A 21,659-nucleotide genomic window follows, 5' to 3' on the forward strand; every position below is an offset into this window, starting at 1 on the left:
AACACTGAAACTGTACACGTTACTATAGTGAGCATAGAATGTGTGCACACGCTGCAGAAATTGTCCACCTCGTACACATTCACCCTCACAATGGATTTACTTCTGACAGCATTTGTCAATATAGAAGAGAAAAAAACTACCAAGAAAAACCCAGAGTAGATGAAGAATGTATCATTTCCCCTGTCTACTTCCTTTAACAACAGCCATTTAGGATTACCTGTGCTCTACAGCAATTCTCTTTCCCCAAGTTCCCTTCCCTTTATCACCGCACAGAGCTATGAAAAAGAGCTAGGAAAATGCATGCGTTTTAGATCATTAAAGTACACAACTGGTATTTATCTAAATACACAGATAAAATCTTCCAGATCAACTGCATGTAAGTGACCATCTTACTAGAAAAGTGACTTCACTGGCAGTAACCACAGTGTGGAAAAAAAAGCAAATTTGTCAACTTTGCTGTGTCGGGGCAAAGCAAGATGCACAATTATACAATGCAGAGGGCCAATGCTTGGCTCTAATCCTTCATAGCTTAAATTATAGTTTCGATACCAAAAATCCAGCCAGGGTACTTTGTGTTTGAGCATGTATTAACACCCAGACAATCACATCCACACTTACGCACGCCATAAATAGCACTGGCCGCTGCCCTTGTGACATGAAATGCAATAACTTGATAATTTTATTAATAAAATCATCTCTTTTCTCCCTCCTGCTGCATCATTCCCTCAAGCCCTTCCCTTAAGCTCCTTTATATCAGCTCACTGTCTTCCCTGGCACCCTGTCCTTTTAATGAATCACCAGTCAGTGTATGAAGGCTCTTGTTTTCCAGTCTCCCTTTGAAGCCTTCCTCTCGCTTCCTTCCTTTTCTCATATGTCACTCAGCTTTATTCTGTCTCTTGCTCTACCAGCAGACAGACAGTGCTGCCTGTTGCATTGTTTGGATTGCATTGGTTTTGCCAGCAGGAATTCGTCACATTCACAATTGCAGAAAAATACTGATCAAAGGATAATTATTCTGTAAGACCAGGCTCTGGTACAAAGAACATCTCCATTCATTTGTAAGAAAAGAGAGATCAATATATGCAGATGCAATATTAGCTGGTCAATTGCCATGTCTAACTGATTAGAAACAAAGGGGATTTCATGATTGATGCATGTGACTCATCACCGTGTCTCATTCTGTCTGCTTTAATGTTCTGTCTTTTCATATCACGTCCTACGTAAAGCAATCGAATCATACGCGGTGTCCACTCTCATCAAGTCACTGAGGATCATATGAGCAACAGCTGATGAATGGGATGTGAATGAGACGAAATGGAAAAAAAAAAAGTGAAAATATTAATAAATGCACACTTGCTACTGACATGATAACAAACTGATTTCATTTGACATATACCCATTAACTATGATTACATTACAAAATGACATTCACTGATCACATTTCTGGTGTGAAGACATTGTCCTCAACATCAAAAGGAAGGGCATTGCTGAGGCTGTCATCACTAAGTACAGAGGCTTTGTTAACAAACACCAAAGACAGAAAAAAACACAGAATTTTTATGGCTTCATTTATGATTTAACAAATTGGCTAACAATGTATTAAGGAGTATTAAAGAACAATATTAAAGTGTCTTTAAAGTTGTCTTTAACTACACTGTACTTGCAAAGCATTTATTGTTAGTTATTTTTGGTATAGTTGCTCATTACAATTAAATATAAAAAGACTTTTTAATATACTTTTTTGCATAACGTGAGAATTTGTACATGTTGTAGGCAAACTGTAGCAGACAGGCTAGTGTTTGACAAGTGAGTGTCTTTGTGCATTTTCCCAAGGTGATCAGACAGTACTAGCCCCGGAGCAGGAACTTTTTAGTGAACAGAAAATAAGACAAAAACATCAGATTTAGATGTCTTGAAGACAGGTGGGTAAGATAGTTCCTTGCTTTTTTTTGCATTTGTTTTTTTTTTTTTTTTTTAGTTTAATAAGGACTTTAGTCAGCTTTAAAAAAGTGATACAAATTAGTAATTCAGTATCAACTAAATCATTTGTAATTGTTTTGACTTATAACTAAGTAAGTGTAATTGAGTAATCTATGACTTTTTTTCCATTCACTTGGTACACTGTGAGGAAAAGAAAAATATTGTAGTTCGAGACCTTCTGAGCAAAATTGGCTTTGAAGACTAATCTCTGAAAGCTTTTTATGTGGAGCATGAGATCGAAGTACTCAATTTTAAGCCAGTGGGCTACGGTTTTCAGAGAGACTGGCTCAAGAACTGAAAGAAGTCTGGAAGCCACAGTGACTCTTACATTGCACAGGAGCCAAAAAGCTCCTGACAGCTCAAAGTATTCATGTTCTTTAAAAATGGTGCCTTCCTTTCAGTAGCATGAGTCATGTGGGAGGTATATGCCTACCTTAAGTCAACATTAAAGAAAATATTTCCTACATTATATTGGAAAATCCATACGCGTCTGTCCAGCACTTTTGTTTTGAATAGCCACAGTGTTTGCATTACAGAAAAGCTGAAATTATTGTTTAGAGTTTGTTCAGAGGTAGTTCTTAGCAGCAAACCACTTGGATTTAATTTCTTGCTCCTCATTCAAAATGTCAGGGTCTTGATCTCAAGAACTCGGTAATTTTATGCAGGTTAAAAAGAAGACAAGTAAATGCAACTACAATGAAATGGCTGTTGATTGGAAGCAAGGTTTTAGTGCTAGTGTCGGTTTAGTAATTCAGTGGCTTCAAGTGATGCATTTTGGCAACAATTCTGGCCACTTTGCATCTTTGTCTTACAAAGCAAATGCCAAAGAGCAGAGGGAAGCATTTGTGGTTACTGATTAGAAGAGGTGCATAATTAGACCGTTCAAAAATGCTTTTAATGTAGTTGAGCTTTGACTTTGACCAAATCACACTTTTATCCTGAACTAAAATCATTTTCTCTTTTATGTAAATTGAATAAATATGCAGATTTTTATCAGGAGTTGACAGTTAATGCAAACACATAGATGCCTAAACAGTATATTTAGTTTAAATCTACAAATGTCATTTGTGTGTACTTTTTTCTGTATGTACAATTGTGTGTAAAGGTTCGGGCAGGATAGGGATGCTTGCAGGAACTGTCAGCTGATTTCCGAGCCCAATGAGAATGCTTCTCTTGAATTCTTATGGTAACACTCAACGATCATGGTCTACTTAAAGTAACTGAGTAAGGATCTGACAGTGATTCCAGCTACTGCCTTTCTGATGGCTGTGTGAGATGAAGGGGTTTGATTATTTTGTTTTCACAAATATTACAGCAAAATAGTCTACAGTATACTCTAGATTGAACATGTATTATTCTATAAAATATGTATACCTTTTAACGGCTTTAGTAGAGTATAGTATTTTAAAGGAGATATGCTGGTGTCGTAGGTGAGTAACTATGTGTTAAGCTCCTCAAACAGCAAATTCATATATAAGTGCATGTCTGCCCTTGAAAGCCTGTTTGTTTTGCTGTATATCTATGTTTGGCCACTTTATTTACCCTGTTTCACAAGGACAACAAAAGCATTTGGTTAAAGGAACTGATCTGAATTGCTCATTAAAAAGTCTTATGTGATTGAGAGAGGTTCTTAGAAATAATGCTTTCATCCTGATAACATAAGGCATCTGGAGTATTTTAACAACAAATTGGGAATTTGGCCCTCAAAAAGTGTATACTGCAAAGGAAGTTGGCAAGTATTTTATTTTTTTTGTCTGGACAAAATCTTGAAACCTTACTTAGAGAAACAGGTGTCAGAGGTTATCGACTTTCTTTGTTAAGTCAGACTTTCGGCATCACTTTCTATGCACGCTCACAAAAGGGGGGATTTGATGCCTCATTTGACTCTTCTTCAGCACTAAAAGTTTGTCACCAACTCCAGACACTCGTAACATTATCATAAGAATTGGTGATAAAGTTCACTAAAGAGTATAAAAAGGATAACAGTAAAATGCAGCACTGGTGATCCAAAGATAAGAGAATATTCTTGCAGAAGATCTTTAATTTTTTCCTAACATATCAGCTGCTGCATGTTCATCTTTATAGTTTAAATATTTAAATTATTTAAATGTTAATCAGTGTGTTCAGGTCTGACATTCTCTCACAGCCTAATAAGATCAGTTTAGTTTGGGAAAAGTTCAATACATAATACATTTTATTTGTTCTTAGAAATAGAACTTATCTGTTCTTTTATGTTTCTGAGTTCTATTAGCTGCAATTCCAGCGAGACAGTAGTTTAGGCCCTTTACAAAGTTTCTTACTGCTGTAACTTTACAGCTGTAACTTTCATTCAGTTAGGTATGGTTGCATATGTAATGCATCTTCCTTAAGCAGATAATCTATATTAGAATTACAGCTTATTTTAAATTAAAAAGAAACCATGACAATTTTGTGCTCGCTTGAATAGGTTGCATATAGCATATGTTACCATGGTGATTTAGCTAGGTAAAATGAGAGCTACCTTTATGAAACTCTGACTTTAACCTCAACATAGCTTGCCAACATATTAATCTCCCTCCACAGTGCATCACTAAAGCTTTCCTGAACATTATCCAGAGTATTATACTTTATTTTACCTGAAATGTTTTACCCATATCTTAACTGCATGCTGAGACATTCTTTTCTTTTTCTTTTCACTACCAACAGTTCAAGGAATTGACACCTGTTCACAAAGTTTTTCATATATTTATGTAATGAGTCATAATGTCTTACCTTTCCTACATATAGAGGCTCTGTTCCTGTATACTCCTCCACAACAAAGAACTGGTTCCACACCCATCCTCTCTTTACACGTTCAAGTGATGAGGGTCCTTGCTCTTGGTCTCTTTCTCCTGAAGTTGTTGTGCCACTAGTCCTTGAGGCTTCACACCAGGTAAAAATATTGCAGCTAAGTAGAGTTAGTGCTGCCAGTAGTGTCCAAACTCCTGATGTCCATGAAGGAGCCATTTTGATTTAAAAAAAAAAAAAAGAAAAACAATCCTTCCTGTGTCTACATGTAATTTAAAAGATTCATGCAAACAAGAGAAGGTTTTCTGTTGTAGTTTTATCTGAAATAAAACTCCAAAAGGACACGCTTAAAGGTCTTTGTGAAAGAGCTTGAAAGTTAATCCATGGGATCAGAAATCAATCTGAAGTTATCTGCCAAACACAGGGCAGGTCAGAGAGCATATAGGAGTTGTACCACCTGCAGAGTAACTGTTTGCACTGTGGCATTGTCAGTAATTCTGATTCTTCGTAGTGTTTACTCCAACTTATAGGGTCTTTTTTATTGTTTGTTTTCCTTAATATGTTATTTATGTGACCGAAAGTAGCTGGACAAATTGACTTTGGAAAATGTTATTCAAGGTTTTTGAAAGCAACAAAAACAGGCTTTGCTAGACAGGCTCACTGATCATTGAAGGAATTAGGAGGGCCAAGCATAGAATGACATTGAAAAGCATGCCTATGAAGACTGAGAGTGATAGCTTCCATCCATTTTTGACTTCGTATCGATTACTGCTCGCAGTGCTTCCATTTCCACTTCTAGCCATGTCACCTCCAGTAGCTGATGTGTGTTTCAGGTGGTTTGATACTAAGCTGCCAAAAAATGACTTGATTAAACTTTGCTGAAGAGAAAACTCTTCAGTAGTTCAGCTCCTCAAAAAGTCACAGCTGGCTTTACCTTCTGAAGCAGAAACCTTGAACTGACGAAAGGCCAAAGGATTTTACTGTTGGTGATAATGTTTGGTCTCTGACAGCTTTGCCCTTCAAAACAATCCATTGGTTTGGAAAGTTCATTCTTCAAAAGGTCCTACAGTGTTTTTTCAGCCATTATGACAGCTCCATCATGGATTGAAGGCAGGAAAAGAGGGAACCTGTAAAACAGAAAAGACACTGTTGTCATGGCCTCAGTATGGAAATAGTTTCTATTTGATAGATTTAAGGATTGACTAACCAGCAAAACGATGATGATGATTATCATTATTAATATTATTATTATTTTAGTTGTATTTTTTTCCCTTACTTGACCTGTTGTGGATTATTGGTGTCAATTTTTCATAGCTCTTTACAATCAATATTAAATCAATGTACAAATAATAAATAAAGAACAAATCCTATAGCACCGCTTTTTTGTTTAATTTATCTTTGTTTAACTCTGTGTTTTTGAACTACAAAACCCATAAGTGTTTTGGTTTTGTTAGGATTATCTGCAACGAACATTTTTCTATTAGTAATTCTTGTGTTCAGCAAGAATTCCAACAATTTGCTGGAGAATGGTGAAAACGGGATAGAAAGACAGGAAACCAGACAAGTGAAAAATAGGAAGGAAAATAGGAAGGAAAGAGAGAGAGAGTAAGAAAAAGAGAGAGAGGGGGGGGGGTGAGAGAAAGGGAACGCAAGCAAGAAAGGTCACTGTTCATCACACAGCAAACCCAAAGCATCTGTCTGCCTTTCATCCAACTGATGGAGCGGACCTAACCGCAGCCAGCTGATTAATTGCATGAGGGAACACTAATTGGATAAAAGTATTAATCAATTAATTCTATCCAATGAGGCAACACCCCCTAATACTTCAGACAAACATTGGAGAGTAGGAGGGGGTAACAGACATGGTCCTTGGCTGCTGTGAAACATGCACAGAGGCTGACAGAAAGGCAGAGTTGACAGAGCAGAGACAGAGAGGGTAAAAGCAGGGTTCTAAAGGAGACAGAAAGGAAGACATGAAGAAATTAAAGGGCCGAGAATATAAGAGGAAATGAAAGAGAGTGTGTTGTGTGGCTGTGGGTGTGATTTATGGCCTCTTTGAAACATTCAGAACAAAAGGACCAAAAGGAAAAGAAACAATAACATTTACTATGTCTCTGGCCTTACAACTTTAAGAAAGAAGATTGCAACACCAGCCGAAGAAAAGCTCCTAAGGCCAGCAGGTGGTTTAACCTATTTCTGCTGGCTTAGAAGGAATTTCTAATCGTGCTCTCCTGCTGCCCGGTAGCAAGCTTGGAGCATCCGGAAATAATTCCTTCTCAGACTGTTGGTCAAGGAAATGTCCGTGGTATTGGAAACCAACTGCTCCGGGGGTGTCCAATCTCCGGGGGAAACAGCTCAGGAGTAACTTAAACAGCTCAGATCTCTTTATTAACTTCAGCACAGTGAGTGTTAATAGAAAAACTGCACATTGATTTCAAAATATACAGTTTTGAAAATGTACAAACATTATCACTATTACAGTTGTGTGATGCAGGGATTGGTGTGCTACTCTAAGGTAAGTAATCATATAGCAAATTTTATTTTATGACTAAATGTTCAAGTATTGCATATTAACATTAAGGATTTTCAAAGCAGCAAATTTCCACAGGTTTACAATGAAATGAGAAACTAAATGATTTTGTCTTTTGGCATGCAAAACTGATGATCAGGTCGCATGTTTATCTATAAATTCTATGAAGAAGAAGAAGAAAGTGTACTTTATTGGTCCCCGTGGGGAAAATCCCTCTCTGCATTTAACCCATTCACTCAGTGAAGCAGTGGGCAGCCACTGGGCGCCCGGGGAGCAGTGTGTAGGGACGGTACCTTGCTCAGGGGTACCTCAGGGTAGCTGTTCAGGGGAATCGAACCCCCGACCTTCCGATCATGGGGCCACCACTCTACCTACTGAGCTATCCCTGCCCATGGCAGTCTATGGAGAGGCTAAACTGGCAACAGGCAAGTATTTTTCTTATTTAACTTTTGGTTGTAACATTCTGAAAGATTAAGGCTTGATTGCTCAACCAAAACTGAATGACGATAGCACATTCATTTTCCTCAGTAGCTACTGGTAACCTTCCCCAGGTAGCTGAAACAGCAGAGTTTAACAACTCTGTGCCAGATGGTTTGTTAAAGAGATCCATCTGGGAGACGTCCTTGGAAACTTTTTTAGGAAAGGGCAGGCACGTTTGGAAGCCATCAGCCAGCCAGTGATTCTTTCTATGTTTGGAAGGAATGAGAAACCCTGTTCATCAGTGAACAAACCACATATCAATTGCTGCCCAGAAGATGCTCTACATGCATTCACTCAATGTGGAGCAAATCCAGCTAGAAATTTTTCCTCAACTTTATTAAGAACCAGAACAGGGCTATGTATTAGCTTAGGGTAGGGTAGCTGGGTGTATTGAATCTGAAAAATTAAAGGACCCTTCTGTTCCATCATATAATCCCACATGATTTAGCAGACCACCCATGTCTTTTAAAAACATGTTCATGTTTGTTACTCTGACTGTTTTTTTGGGGGGGATACTAAATTTTGTGCTGTTGTTTATCCAGCAATGGATCCTATTACCATCTTATTTATAAATTGGCTTGTCAATGATAAGCTTACCAACAGCTTACAGAGGAAGGAGATGAATGCTAGGGCCATTTGAATGGCAAAAATCATAAACAGGGTTATTACTGTCAACATTGAGATTAGAATTATTCAACACAAATACACACCGACTGAAAACATCATGTATTGCAATTGTTATAACTAGTCTGGTATCTTACCACCAAATCATTTCTAAGCAACTGAACTCATTTAAGTTTGTTTGTTTTTTTGCTCATCAAGTGTTTTCAGTACATCAATCTATACAAAACCCACCAGTCTCTGTCAAGTGGTGACTTTGGTTAGAACTGTTAGGCAGAAGTGGCGATACACTGCTGTAAAGGAAAGGGGGTGTACTGGAATTACAATTTCAGATCAAGTGCGTAAATCGTTATGAAGTAGAATTCAGCACAATAATTTTTGTCTGGTTTTCAGAACTGTTAGACGTCAAAATGAGAGCTGAAAATAAATTGTATTAAATATGCGCAGAATACAAGGCCTTCTCTGACCCCAGTAGTCTTTCAGCACTATGCATAACACTGAACTGCGGTGAGATAATTTAGCAGTCAGGGACAACTTTGTTTCTCATCACAAATACACAACCCTAGACCTTTTAGTATGTTAGAACAACACCAACGGTGCACAGTGTGCCTTGGCACTACACACACGGCTGCCTGTGTCCACTAACAGTGGGAGTGTGGTTGTTGGCAGCGATAGGCCTATTTTCCAGCATTCTTTTCAGATGGAGCTTTGCTCAGACAGCAGTGATACAGAATGTGATCAAGCTTTTCTGGGTCTGCCATGTATCCCTCTCTAAAATCCACCACTTGTAACTGAAGATAATGACCATTCCCTGCTGCCTGGCATGGGGGATGACAGAGCGTTTTTTTCCCCACTGTGACCAGGCCACACCCACAGTTCTGATAAAGAGCAAGTTCCAACTTCATGTCTTCATACTACTGGACCATATTACCTGTCTGTCTGGTGTTTTGTTTTTTGTTTTTTTTCCGCAAGATATGCAAAAAACCCTGAGGTTAGCAAATTCATGTATAAAAAAATGTCCTGCTTATCCACCATGATCTCAGGTCCAAGGTCTGGCGAGGCAAAAGTTTACTCAACCAATAAACTTGCTGCTAAATGCAGTTTAGCGTCATCTAAAAACACACTGTACTGATGAAGAAAAAGGCACTATGATGAGTATAGCCCTAAGTTAAGTGTACTGTTTATTTTTGCAGTTTACCTCGCTGTTTATCTTACCCGAGGATTGAACTTCTGGCAAGAAGTATAAATTGTTGTACACTAGCTGGGCTCTTATTTAATTTTCACAGTGGCACCTGTAGCGACACACCAGCAGCAAATGTAGTGTCTCTAGGGCTTTTAACGCAGTCCTATTTTCTATCTGAACACCAAAAGTAACCAAATGCCAAATCCAAGAAGATATGTGTTACTCAAGAAGCACATACTTGACACTGACTAGTGTTCATTATTTCTGCAAATTATGTCTAAATAATTACTTTTATTCATTCATTTGTTCAATTCACGTCTCAGAGGAGACAGTTTTAAGAGACAGACTTAAAACTAAGACCCTGAAAAGACAGCCTAAAGACAGTTTTTTGTTGTTTTACAATGTAATGGATTACTACAATAAGTATATTTTTCAGTAATGTAACATTACATTACAGTTGTTTCTTGTGTTACAATGATTATTCATTTTTCATTTGTCTGCATTCCAGATAGAAAGCAAAAAATATCAGTATCGATTTCATTTCCTGTGTGGGAGGAGGAAAAGGGTGGAGTGAAGCACAGCTGTTCAGAATTGGCGATATGGAAATTACTTTTATTTTTATTGCACAAAAGGACATGAGTACATAAAGTGAAGCTGTGTCCAAGACAGAAACAACTGCATTATGCTGCTAACAGAACTTCGGTTCTCTGCATTCATCCGCACAGACAACATGTTAATGCACAGCTAGCCAAGAAAGAAAGCTGAGAGTTTGCTGACCCCAACCCAGCAGCCAGAGCCTGATCTTCAACAGGTAACAAAATAATACATGAATAAATATATAAGGAAGTGTAACCAGATAAAAGATGAATAATTACTGCCAGGCTCAGGATGGGATTTTGAGCCTGAGCAGAGCAGGTCAGAGTGGGTAGTGTGTCCAGAAAACCAGACAGGTTGCTGGCTGTGCAAAGCAGTGGGCGAGCTGTAGCTGAATGAAGTATCCAGAGTGTGGAGAACTAATCTGAGCAAATAAAGAGCGAGCAGAATAAAGAGCAGAACAGCCTCATCATTTCCAGGCCTGAGCAGGAGAGGTGAAATTGTGAAGAGCTGCAAACTGACGTGGAGCAAATTCTGTTATTCTGTTATAAAAATTATTCAAATGTGTTTATTACATTTTTGTCACCACCTGTGATGTCAATGGTAAAATCAGCTGTTCAGTCGGTTTCACAGTGAGCACTCTAACCATAGTCTTCAGTCACTAACCTGGCAGGCAAACCGACCATGTACTCATGCTTTCCAGCATACTTTTATTATCACGGTTGCTGCTACACACAAACAGCTGCAGGTTTGCACCCCGCAGCCACACACGCTGACAACAATAACACTGACAGGACCCAGTACGGACTATTTAATGCAGGTGCGGCGTGACTGCTGATGCCGCTCAGGTGTGTCCGCCTCGCTGCAGCTGTGCCACCGACCACGCCCCACCACACAGGGATTGGTGATATTTGGCCTGTAAGTCAGGGTTAGGACAGGTGTTCACATGTTGGTGCCATATTCTCTACCTTTCTGGCAGCTGTCAATAAATGCTGGTTACTACATCCGATAGTACAGCAAAGGATGGCTGAAGAGCATTGGACCGCAGGTCGGTGTCACATGAAAACTATAAATACTTTATAGTCTTTATTTAAGCGCAGCTAATGCTGTTCTTCTGTAAGAATTACATTTTTGGGTGTTAGCTGTTATACTTAATCTATTTTAATGAGTATTTTAAAATTACCATCTGTAATGAAGTGATCTATATCACTGATAAAATGATAAAACTGCTAAGAATTAAACCTAAATATGGCTTTTGTCAAAAGGTACTTAAAAGGAGAAACATTACATTATTAAATTAACAACTTCTGCAAGAAATTATGTCTTTGCCATTACTGCTGTAGGATTCAGAGCATCGTTTAAAATGTTTATAATAAATATATTTTGTGACGAAAGGAAATGTATGTCTTTTATTACTTTGTGTGTGTGTGTGTGTGTGTGTGTGTGTGTGTGTGTGTGTGTGTGTATTTAGAGCGAGAGAGAGAGTGAAAGGGTGGAAGAACTCTTCTTAAGTCTTTCACTTGACTTAAATTTATCAAATATATTTATTTTCAAGTTTCCAATTAGATATTTTACAGCTGTGGAGTGATAACTTCAAAGTAATAAAAACACACTGTTTATTCCTCTTTGCCTCAAAGGCAAACAACATTGGGAAGATAGAATTAATTTCTTTCTGCCTATCTGCTGTCCCTGTTCCCTTACAGTAGATGATTTAACAGTAGGACAGGCGGTTTGAATTTGATTAATTAGAGAGCATTTGTATCAAATATTTTCTGTGTGCACCAATGGCCCAGAAGTCGCTTTGCAAACTGAAACATTTGCTGAGCACCAACTGCTTGGCATCCAAAGAATAAAATGTACACTCCTCCATGAAAATCCGTCTCCTTCTGTTCTGCCTGTGCACTTAGGGAATTCCATTAAGTGTGTACACATTTACTTATACTTGGGTCTAAAAGTGGGTAACTGTAATGAGCTGTGGAGAAAAACAGAGAGAGAGAGATTTATGTTAGTGTGTTCTGATTTACTAAAACTTGGCCATCACTACAAAGGAGTCACAAGCCTTAGCTGGCAGAGGCAAATTAGCGGCATGTCAATTACCACCCCTTTGTTTTGTAACAGTGGGCAGTAAACCTTGTTGAAAAATAAATAAATAAATAATGATTAATCATTAAAAAAAATATATGTTTGAAGTACCTATCCTTCCCTGTTCATTTCTCTTTGCCCTATCTCTTTCCGCTCCCTCCTCTACTCATTCTCTAGTCCAAAGCTATTGGCAAGCACTGTGCAGCCATTCGTGACCTATTAGAGTGCTGGATTGATTCTAGAGCATGGCTGCAGCCTCTCATCAGTGGGCATGCCCAGAGCAAGCCCTTTGACAGCTGGCAGCGAGCAGACGACAGCCAGGCAAGACTGATCACTGCAAACTGATAGGCATGGGGCCAATGACCAGCAGACAGGCCTCTCTGTCTCTGACACTCTCTCACACACAGATGTGGCCATTCACAGACATGAAAGGGCACAATACATCTATATCTGCGTGTGTGTTGATATGCATTTGTTCTGGGACACAGCATGGCCATGCCGTCTTAAATCAGTGGCCTATTGCCCTTTTCAAAGGAAAATAAACATTAATATTACTTAGGCTGTTGTTACTATTATTAGAGTGCTTATCAAGCCTTCTTGTTGTGAGCAATGATGTCACTGTCATAGTGTTACATAACGTAATGTATTTTGTTCTTTATAATTATGTAGGAGATTTACCCGGCAATTATGTTGTGGCGTAAACCGCCACTTAGTAGTTTGCCGGAAACTAATATATATTAAATGACTACTAAGGACGTAATTGGCTCACAATATATACTTAATCAGAGTAGATTCCATCTGACGGTGCCCATGTTTCTATGGTCATTGTGTTTTAATTGCTATCCTATTCTTGTTTATTGTCATCTTTTATAGATGTACGGACATTTGCTTTGTTTACATACGGGTTTATTACTCATTTTATCACATTACACTGGATATCTTGAAGGTCACAGCTGCTTAACACATCTAATCGGCTGTTTATTGTATTTAGGTGTAATAGGTTATATGGTGACCATGACTGGGTAAGGTTAAACACAGCATTTCCAAGAAACCACATAGTGTTATGGAAACAGTTACACTTCTCCTTAATTTAAATTTTTTTATTTTGTATTACATGTGTTGTTGTTCTGCCAGTGACTGGTCTCCTTAATAAAATCTGAATGGAACGAAACATTTAAGAAAGCCAAAAACCCTAAAGTCAAAGAGATCTAAATTACCCATGTATTAATTAATTAATGACGACTGATAAAGCTCACCTGTTGAAATGTGTGTGAGAAAATGACACTGACAAGCCAGCAAACTGGTCAGTGTTTTGTTTGACATTGTCTTCAAAACAAGTTTTGCCCAGTTTTTTTTTTTTCACACTGTGATAAGCTTGTTATCTTTGCCTCTCTATTCTGCCATTAGCCCTCTCTTCTCTCTATCATGCCTCCCCTGACCAATCAGATTAGACGCCACTTCAGAGAGTTGTGTGGAGTGCATATGTGAGTGCTGTGAACCACTGAACGAAAAATACTGGCAGCTTCTTTTTTCCTTTTAACTTGGGTTGGAAAAGATGAATCATTCACTGCAGAGATTTGTACCATTTGTCAGTGCCTTCAGTATGAAGCAGATCGAGCTTGATCATTTTAAGGCAGTGACAATTACTGCAAACACAGACTCCATAGCTACAACAAAAGCTAGCAAATCAGGTAGCTGACAACCTCTCATCAGACACCCTAATGTACTGACAGGATAGATGAGTAGAAGCCCTACCGACATCATTAAGATCTCCCGTGTTACTGACACAGATTTATAAAGAAACAGTCAGTGTTTGGAGGCCTTAATGTCTTTCTTTGTATATTTAAAGTACTCTGAACTGCTTTTGCTTTAAAAAAAAAAGTGTTATACAAATACATGTTGTTGCCCTCCATATCTGTTAAAATACAGCAGGAAAATAGACTAAAGTATATTATACTGTATCTTATCAGAGCGCTGTCCCTGATATTGTGCAGGTTTTTCATGTTTAGGATCCCAGAGAACCACATTTTCTCTTTAAATGACCATACCTTTAAACAAATATCTCAAAAAAAGCTATATCGCACAAACGTTGGTGATTATCTCTTTTTTTTTTTTTTATTGTAACACCTGATTTAAAAGTCTCTGTAATTCCAAAATTGTCAGCTTTGCATTGGGTTCAATTATATTTCTCTACATGTTCCCCCGTTAATATTTCTTTTTCCACCCTATCCCTTATCATCTGCTGTACAGTGCAAAAATCTTGAGCCATCCCTTATTTGTAGGGATGGGTTAGGTAAGTTTAGAGATGTATTGAAACATACATAAAAATACTAAGGCAAAAGTAGAGTTTGTATAATTCTACAGGGTTTGAAATCCAATATTTTTATTGACTTTATTGTACGACACAACCTGAACTCATTCAGACGTTGCTAGTCAAAAACTATTGACTATTGAATAATAGAAATAGAAATAAAAAGTAATAATAATAATAAATCATTCCTGGACTGAAAATGAGTGACAAAATACTCAATGATGAAAGAGAAAATGTGAAAGCCCTTAAACATTTACAAGGCAGTCTGGCTGCTTGCAAGCAAGACATAAAGAAATGAAGGGTGGTTCAAGGTTTTTGCACTGTACCCATTGACCAGATTTCTGTTATAATAGTTTAACACTATTGTGAGTCTTGCCTCAGTTTTTTGTGGGGATTTTTGGGCTAATTAAGTTTAAGATTGTGATAAACCTTGAAGTGGTGGTGGTGGTAAACATTACAGCTGCACCTTATGCAAACAAAACAGTCACTAACAGCAGACCAGGAATTGTCCAAGAATTCAGTCAAGTCAAGTCTATAATGATAGCCTTGAACTACATTTTGAAGAATGCAGAAATCTGAAGAAGTGAAATAAAGTTCTCCCTACAACTGAACTTGCACATAAGTGAAAAATGTCATGCATTAATTTATGATTCATGTTTTTACAGGCATTGGTGTGTGATGTAACTGGTCAAAAATGCAAAACCTAAATGCAGGCAAAGACATAGACACTCACTCGCCCAGACACATATGCATAAACACAAAGCAAGGACACTTTTCACACAAATGTGCATAGAAATAATATGCAAACCTTGGTATTTTATTTTGTTAATGTATTCCAGCTTGTACACCACAATAAACTTTCTAACCCATCCTATCATTTGTTCCCTTCCTCACTTTTCCTTAACTGCTTTTTTAATATATCAAAGCCGTCTTTTCTTTACTTTGCCTTTTTGTCTCTGTTTCTGTAACACACTGACATTGCTGCCTGCTAACACTTTGTAACTTGTTTTGTTGTCTTTTCTTTTGGCTTCAACTCACACTTTGTTTTGTCGTTATACCTTTTCTTGATGTCTTCCTGTTTTTGTCCATTCTGCATTGCCTTAAAATGCATGTTCCCATAATAGTTTTCTAAATGATCACTGTTTATTGAACACGTGGACATTGTGTTTTATTAGTCATCAGTTATTTTTTAAACATATATGCAGGCAAATATTTCTGTCTTCACCCACACACTAACAAAATCTGACAAGTCAGTTGAACCTAGTATCATTAGAGAATATCGCTGCATCTCTCTCTAATAACAGCTTCTCATTTCAGGGGCCATGGTGACAAAAACAGCACAAGTGATTACAATCTGACGGAAGGAGTTTATATTTAGAAGTTAATAGCCTGAGGTTAACACATGGCCACATTTATTCCCTTTGGGCCCCCTCACTCGCCGCAGTATATCTGTGCATCAGATTGATGTGTGCGCTGGTTTTGCATTTACACAAAACCATTCCTATGCACACACATACATGCACACACACAAGCATGCACAGTTTAATACACACAGACTCTGTAGATAGCAGGCATAGAGGGCTCCAACTTCCATTGCCAGAATCTCCCCATCAGATGGATGAAAGCTGCCATCAAAGCCGGGCCCAGGAGGAGTTCAGACAGTCTGCTTATTCGAGTGAACCCAACACCAGAGTCCAATCCCCTCTGCCATGCTTATTAAATAGCCTATTTTGTCATTTCCAATCCCAATTTGTCACAGTCACTTGGCTCAGCAGCCCTGTGTCATGTCACAGAGGGGTGAAAAAAAGAAGCAGAGGCACAACAGAAAACATGTTTCTGTAAATTGTTTATGTTACAATGGTAAAGTTTTAATGGGCTGTTTGCTATGAGACAAACTAGAACAAATAGCAGTTGCCTTTGGACGACAGAAACACGGGCACTGGAAGAAATGATGAGCATGTATGATATAATAAAACGCATTGCACTGTCCATTTTTTGCTTAGCTTAGCTTAGCTGGCATATTGATTTTTTTATTAAGTCCAAATACAAACTTATCATGTAGCCATATGTGTACTTGTTCTAACATGAAATAACATCCTGTCCCAAGTGCAATCCTACACTGTTTTTACACAAGTCGATAAAATTGTTCAGTGAAATGTGTCCACAGCTTTAAAGCACAATGGCTCTCATGTCATAATTGCCCAAACATTAAATCCAAATCAACACATAATCCGCTATTCAAACCACCTCTGCACAAACATCTAACACATTTCATCCATCTGAATTAATCAATCTCACTGTAGCCTAACAAGGATTCGAGTCCTGTCTGTTTGGCTGCCAAACATCCCATACTCCAGCAGCATGCTAGTTGGACCTTGCTATTGTTTGGGTCTCTCTCTCCCAGACTGGACTCTATATTCTGGATCCAAAACCCCATGTTGTATTGGCAAGTCAATGATATGCAGTCGAGCGTGACTGGGGAGAACAAAATCTGCATTGACACAGGGAACTGTCTAGAGAATGGGTGCTGCTTTGAATTAGGCTGCTGTGTTTGCTTATGGCTTATAATGAGAGGTGACATATTGTCAGTGCCTTGCTAAAGCTGGTCTTCTAATTACACTAATTGCTGCTTTTCCACCCCCATCCCTCGCTCCCTCCCTTTCCTATTCAAATCACTGCCCCTCCTCCCTTGCTCCCTTTCTCCCATGCCAATACTGTTGCTACTCTTCAAAACTAAAAAGCTTCCACCCACATACCAAGATGAGCCTGCACCCACTCTCTTGTCTTTCTCACTGTCCTCACAGCCATTAGTTTTCCCTAAATTTCTTTTTCAAGAACTAACCGTGTTCCATTAAAATTTCCATCTTTCTGCTTCTATCTGTCTTTGCCTTTCTGCCTCTCTTTCTCTCTTTTCTCCCCACAGGAGTAGTCTTTTTGTCCATACATGCCACAGTGTCCACTACTACTGCAAAAGCCCCGTGCCTGGGCTGCCAGCTGCACAATTACTAAATCGTTCATCTCACGGGTGGCTGGCGCTCAGTATCCTTAGCTTTGGCTGGTAGAAAGAGAGAGGGAGGGATAAAGAGAAACTGAGAGAGAGGTAGACTGGACTAAGACTCTGGGCCAGCTTTCTCCTCTCAGGCTCTGTGTGTGTTTCTACTTACACATGTGTGCACGCATGTGTGCAAAGGAAATATTATGTTAGTGTGTGTGTTCATGCATATACAGAGGTGCATGTGTGCATCTCAGTGAAAGACAGATGATGGCCAAGGTAGCTGACAGCTGTCAGTGCACATGGGCCTTGCATGGTAGAAGAGCACTGGTGTCTGTCAACACGCTGCTCTGACTCTGTCCTTAGCACCAAGCAGGCTATACTAGGACCCTCTACATGCAGCAACAGACCAGTGCTGCCTTTGAGAGCTGCTTCTAGCCAATGCAGACACAAAAGTAAGCTGCCATAACACCAAGTGGTTGACTATCTTAGAGAACTAGTATGACAAGTTTCTTTGCTCTTTTTATGAAAAGATGTTTCATGGCTCAGGAGTGTTTAGAGTTCAAAGCAATTTAATTAATGCCTTGTGACCTTAGGTTCACTTGGCACTGAGTCCTTACAAATTGTTACACTACTCCATGAAAAGCGCTATCCTGTGGAATCCGTTACGGTGTTTAAAATACAGTTTCACAGAAAAGACTCCAACCATTTCAAACCATGCATTTCAGGAATACACACTTATGTGTTTGGTTATTTTTATGGCATTCCTACCTTCCTGTCTAACAGAATTCATTGCATTTTTGACCTGCACAAGATACTGAACATTTAAATATATTAATAGAAATGCATCTCCCTTAACAGGAGTAGAGTACAGATTACTGCATTGTTACTGTGCTCTATACTATAAAAAGAGAGGAGAAGATAGAAGACTAACTCATAGCTCAGATGCACAGATATCTGAGGAATATGGAAGAAGTCTTTACAAAACAACCAACTAATATCAAAGGTGCCTTGCACAGAGAGTTTGAACACAAAGAGATGAATAGCAAGATTAAAAGATGTTGACAATTTTAAATTGGCTGAAGCTAAAGACTGGCTGCTTAAGCTAAACTTTCAAACAATACTAAGATAGCTTCCGTCTGGAATGGAGGAGAGAAAGTAGAAAGGATATATGAAAAGAACAACCTGAGAGAGCAGATCAAATACTGTAAGTATGTAAGAATTGAAATATACACCTTGGGAATGAGGCTCAGGTACCTGAGATACAAAATGACTTACTCGAGAAAGCAAAACACAACAAGAGAAAAGAGAGAACTGGATGAGAGAGCTTTGAGAGAGCACCACAAATGAAGCTTTCCATACTCAAAACAGCATGCGTGAGTTTGTTTCTTTAAACGAAACTCATCTCCTGGGATAAAATGTCAGTGAATGTGTAGAATGTGGTCTAACAGGAAATGCAATATCAAAACAGCTGAGAGTATCAAGAGGTGAGAGTTGTTAGTAAGGTCTAATTCATTAAAGAAAATACAGCAAAGCAGATTTGGAAAATAATGAAACTGTAAGAGATACTGTACCTTCCTTAAACACCCATATGGGATGTATATGGATACATTAAAGTGCTAAAACTTTTAGCAAAACTCAAGAGAAATTTAATAGTTTGGTGAGTTTGGCTGATTGTCCTTTAACTCTGATGATCCCAGTGTGGATAACCCAGCAAATACTGGAATAAGAAGTTGTTTTAAGTGGTCAAACTAACACAATGCTGTACATTTTTCTTTCTGTGGTTTAAGTTTATGATGAAACTGGGGTGTAATTTAATGATCAGCAGCGATATGTTCTAAAAGTAATCAAACTATAAATAATTCTGTTCCAAAAACTTTAAAGTGATTCCCACAGAGATAAATAAACATTAAAGTAACAGGAAATAACTTTTGCTATGAACGTTATGAATATACAGTGGTCTGTATGTTTTTTGAAGAGCTAGCATGAAAAACACTAGATTCAAAAACTCTCTAGCTAGCAAGAACTCTTTAACTAGAGACTTTGGTAGTGAAGGGATCTATAAAGTAAGGCACAAGGAGAACATGCAAACTACTAACAATACCTGCAGTTTAGCTGGGGCTAAACTGCAGGTTTAAACGCAGAACCTTCGACGTGAGCCGACAGTGTTAAGCACTACACTACTGTATTGCCTTCGGATGTAAATCCCCAAAAGATGATCGCAACCTGCTGTCAAACAGTCAGGGCATTATCTTATTGGACACTATATATAAATAAAAAAATGTGTATGAATAAATTTATGCAGTTTAACAGTACCGTAGTTAGAAACAGTGTGAAATATAACGAGTCCATGTTTTCACATCCTGTTATTCATGTTCATGAAATATGGTTTCAAATAGTTTCTGGGACTCCAGAATTATATGGGATTATCATCTTACATTTTATCCCTGATGTAGAACCAGCATGTTGAGATTGTAGAATAAGCTGTTGGGATTAACATCCAATAGACTGCAAGGGGAGGGGGGGGGAGTAAAATAGATGAATAAAATAAAATTAAAAAGAAAGATTTCACTTAGGTTTGCCTATTGGGGTTGACTGCAACTCAAACACAAAATTTAACAGAACAAAGTGGATATGTAAAAAAATTATGTCTAACAAGCCAGTGTGGAAAAGAATAACTTTAAACTTCAAGTTCAGGTTAAATGTACTGTAATGTAAGTATTAGTACGTTACAATCCATCTATATTTAGCTCTTATCCGTCTGGGATATCAGGGTAAAAGTTCAATATTCATCTTATTTTGGAGATATTATAGAGGGGTTTTTAAGCGAACCAGGAGACAAAATCTTTTCAGCATGTCGTGGTCTTTATAATGGATATTTTGGTGTTGGAAATTAAAAAAAAACTAATCTAGGAGGCAACGACGACACCTAAGTTTCCCAAACCACCATAATAGTTTGTTTTCAATGAAGATGAGGCAGTGGCTTCACAATAAGGCTATCTCAATTGAATAAACTCCAGACCGTGTATCTATGAGTGACCACAGACAGCCTTTAGAGAGAGCCCATTTCTATTGTATTGTATCTTTCAGTCACTATCACAGTTTGTGGAAATGGGTGATTATAGTATTGTAGACTGACATCCACAGTTCTTTCCTCACTACAGTAATAATGACAGGCACTGCATTGATCTGTGTGTCTCCCCGTTTTGTCTCCACACCTAAACAGGAAAATGAATAAAATCAGGGGTTAAAGTTGGATTTGGCATGTTTACGAAACCCCAGGATGATCTGTAATAGTGAAGTGTGGGGAAAAGAATCGCTCAGAAATAAGTTTCATTCATTTCTGTTGTGAGTACAAGTAGATTTTGGTTACAGGCTGTGATCAGCTGTCTTTTGTTGCTTGTGCTCTAAATTTCATTGCTTTCAGTGGATTTTGCCAAATAATTCAACACGATACAAGCAGATCTTACATGCACTATCATGTCTAATTTCAGATTAAATGTTTCAGATCATCACACAAATTTTTATATCAAACCAAGATAACTGGAGTAAATGTGTGAATGTGTGTAGCTGTAGATCGAAAGCACTTACAGCAAGCATAGAAAAAGTTTGTGTATGAATGGGTGTGAATGAAGCATGCTGTATATATACTGGTTTGAGTGCACAGGTAGAGAAGAAAAGAACCAGTCTGTTTACCATGAAATCCGATTGAGATGCTTTGCTGTGACATTAAACAGGCTGTTCATGCTCATAAACTCTTTTCTTTCTCTGCTTTCCTGTCTTCCTTACATTTTTCTCCATTTGCGAGTGAGTTATCTCGGAACTTGGGAGACCAGCTGGTGGACTTTAGGAAGAGGAATGTTTCTCCTTTTTTGTCTGATATAGAACTCTAGCTGCTCTATAGTCCTGGGTCTTCTTTGTCATTTTTTATCATTTTTATTTCATGGTTCTCCAAATGTTTTCAGTTATTGAAAGATCTAGACTGCAGGTAGGTCAGTTAAATATTAAGACTCTTCCACTACAAAGCCATGGTGTTGTAACAGATACAGTATGCAGTTTACTGTTATCTTGCAGAAATATGCAAGGTCTTCCCTGAAAAAGACAAATCTGAATGGGAGCA

At 38.2% G+C, this 21,659-nt stretch overlaps 1 protein-coding gene across 1 annotated transcript in view; it reads right to left on the reverse strand.

The window, feature by feature from the left end:
• The window catches only part of cdh22 (cadherin 22), a 168,697-nt gene that overhangs the window by 71,751 nt on the left and 75,287 nt on the right, over positions 1-21,659 (reverse strand). Inside the window, exon 3 of the mRNA XM_005739998.1 lies at positions 4,732-5,873. Coding sequence (XP_005740055.1) covers positions 4,732-4,965 — 234 coding nt within the window. The 5' untranslated portion in view covers positions 4,966-5,873. The remainder of the gene's footprint in view (positions 1-4,731; positions 5,874-21,659) is intronic.

The sequence above is a fragment of the Pundamilia nyererei genome, unplaced genomic scaffold (genome assembly GCF_000239375.1).
Source record: "Pundamilia nyererei isolate P.nyererei 1_Seehausen unplaced genomic scaffold, PunNye1.0 scaffold00096, whole genome shotgun sequence".
Classification (NCBI taxonomy): domain Eukaryota; kingdom Metazoa; phylum Chordata; class Actinopteri; order Cichliformes; family Cichlidae; genus Pundamilia; species Pundamilia nyererei.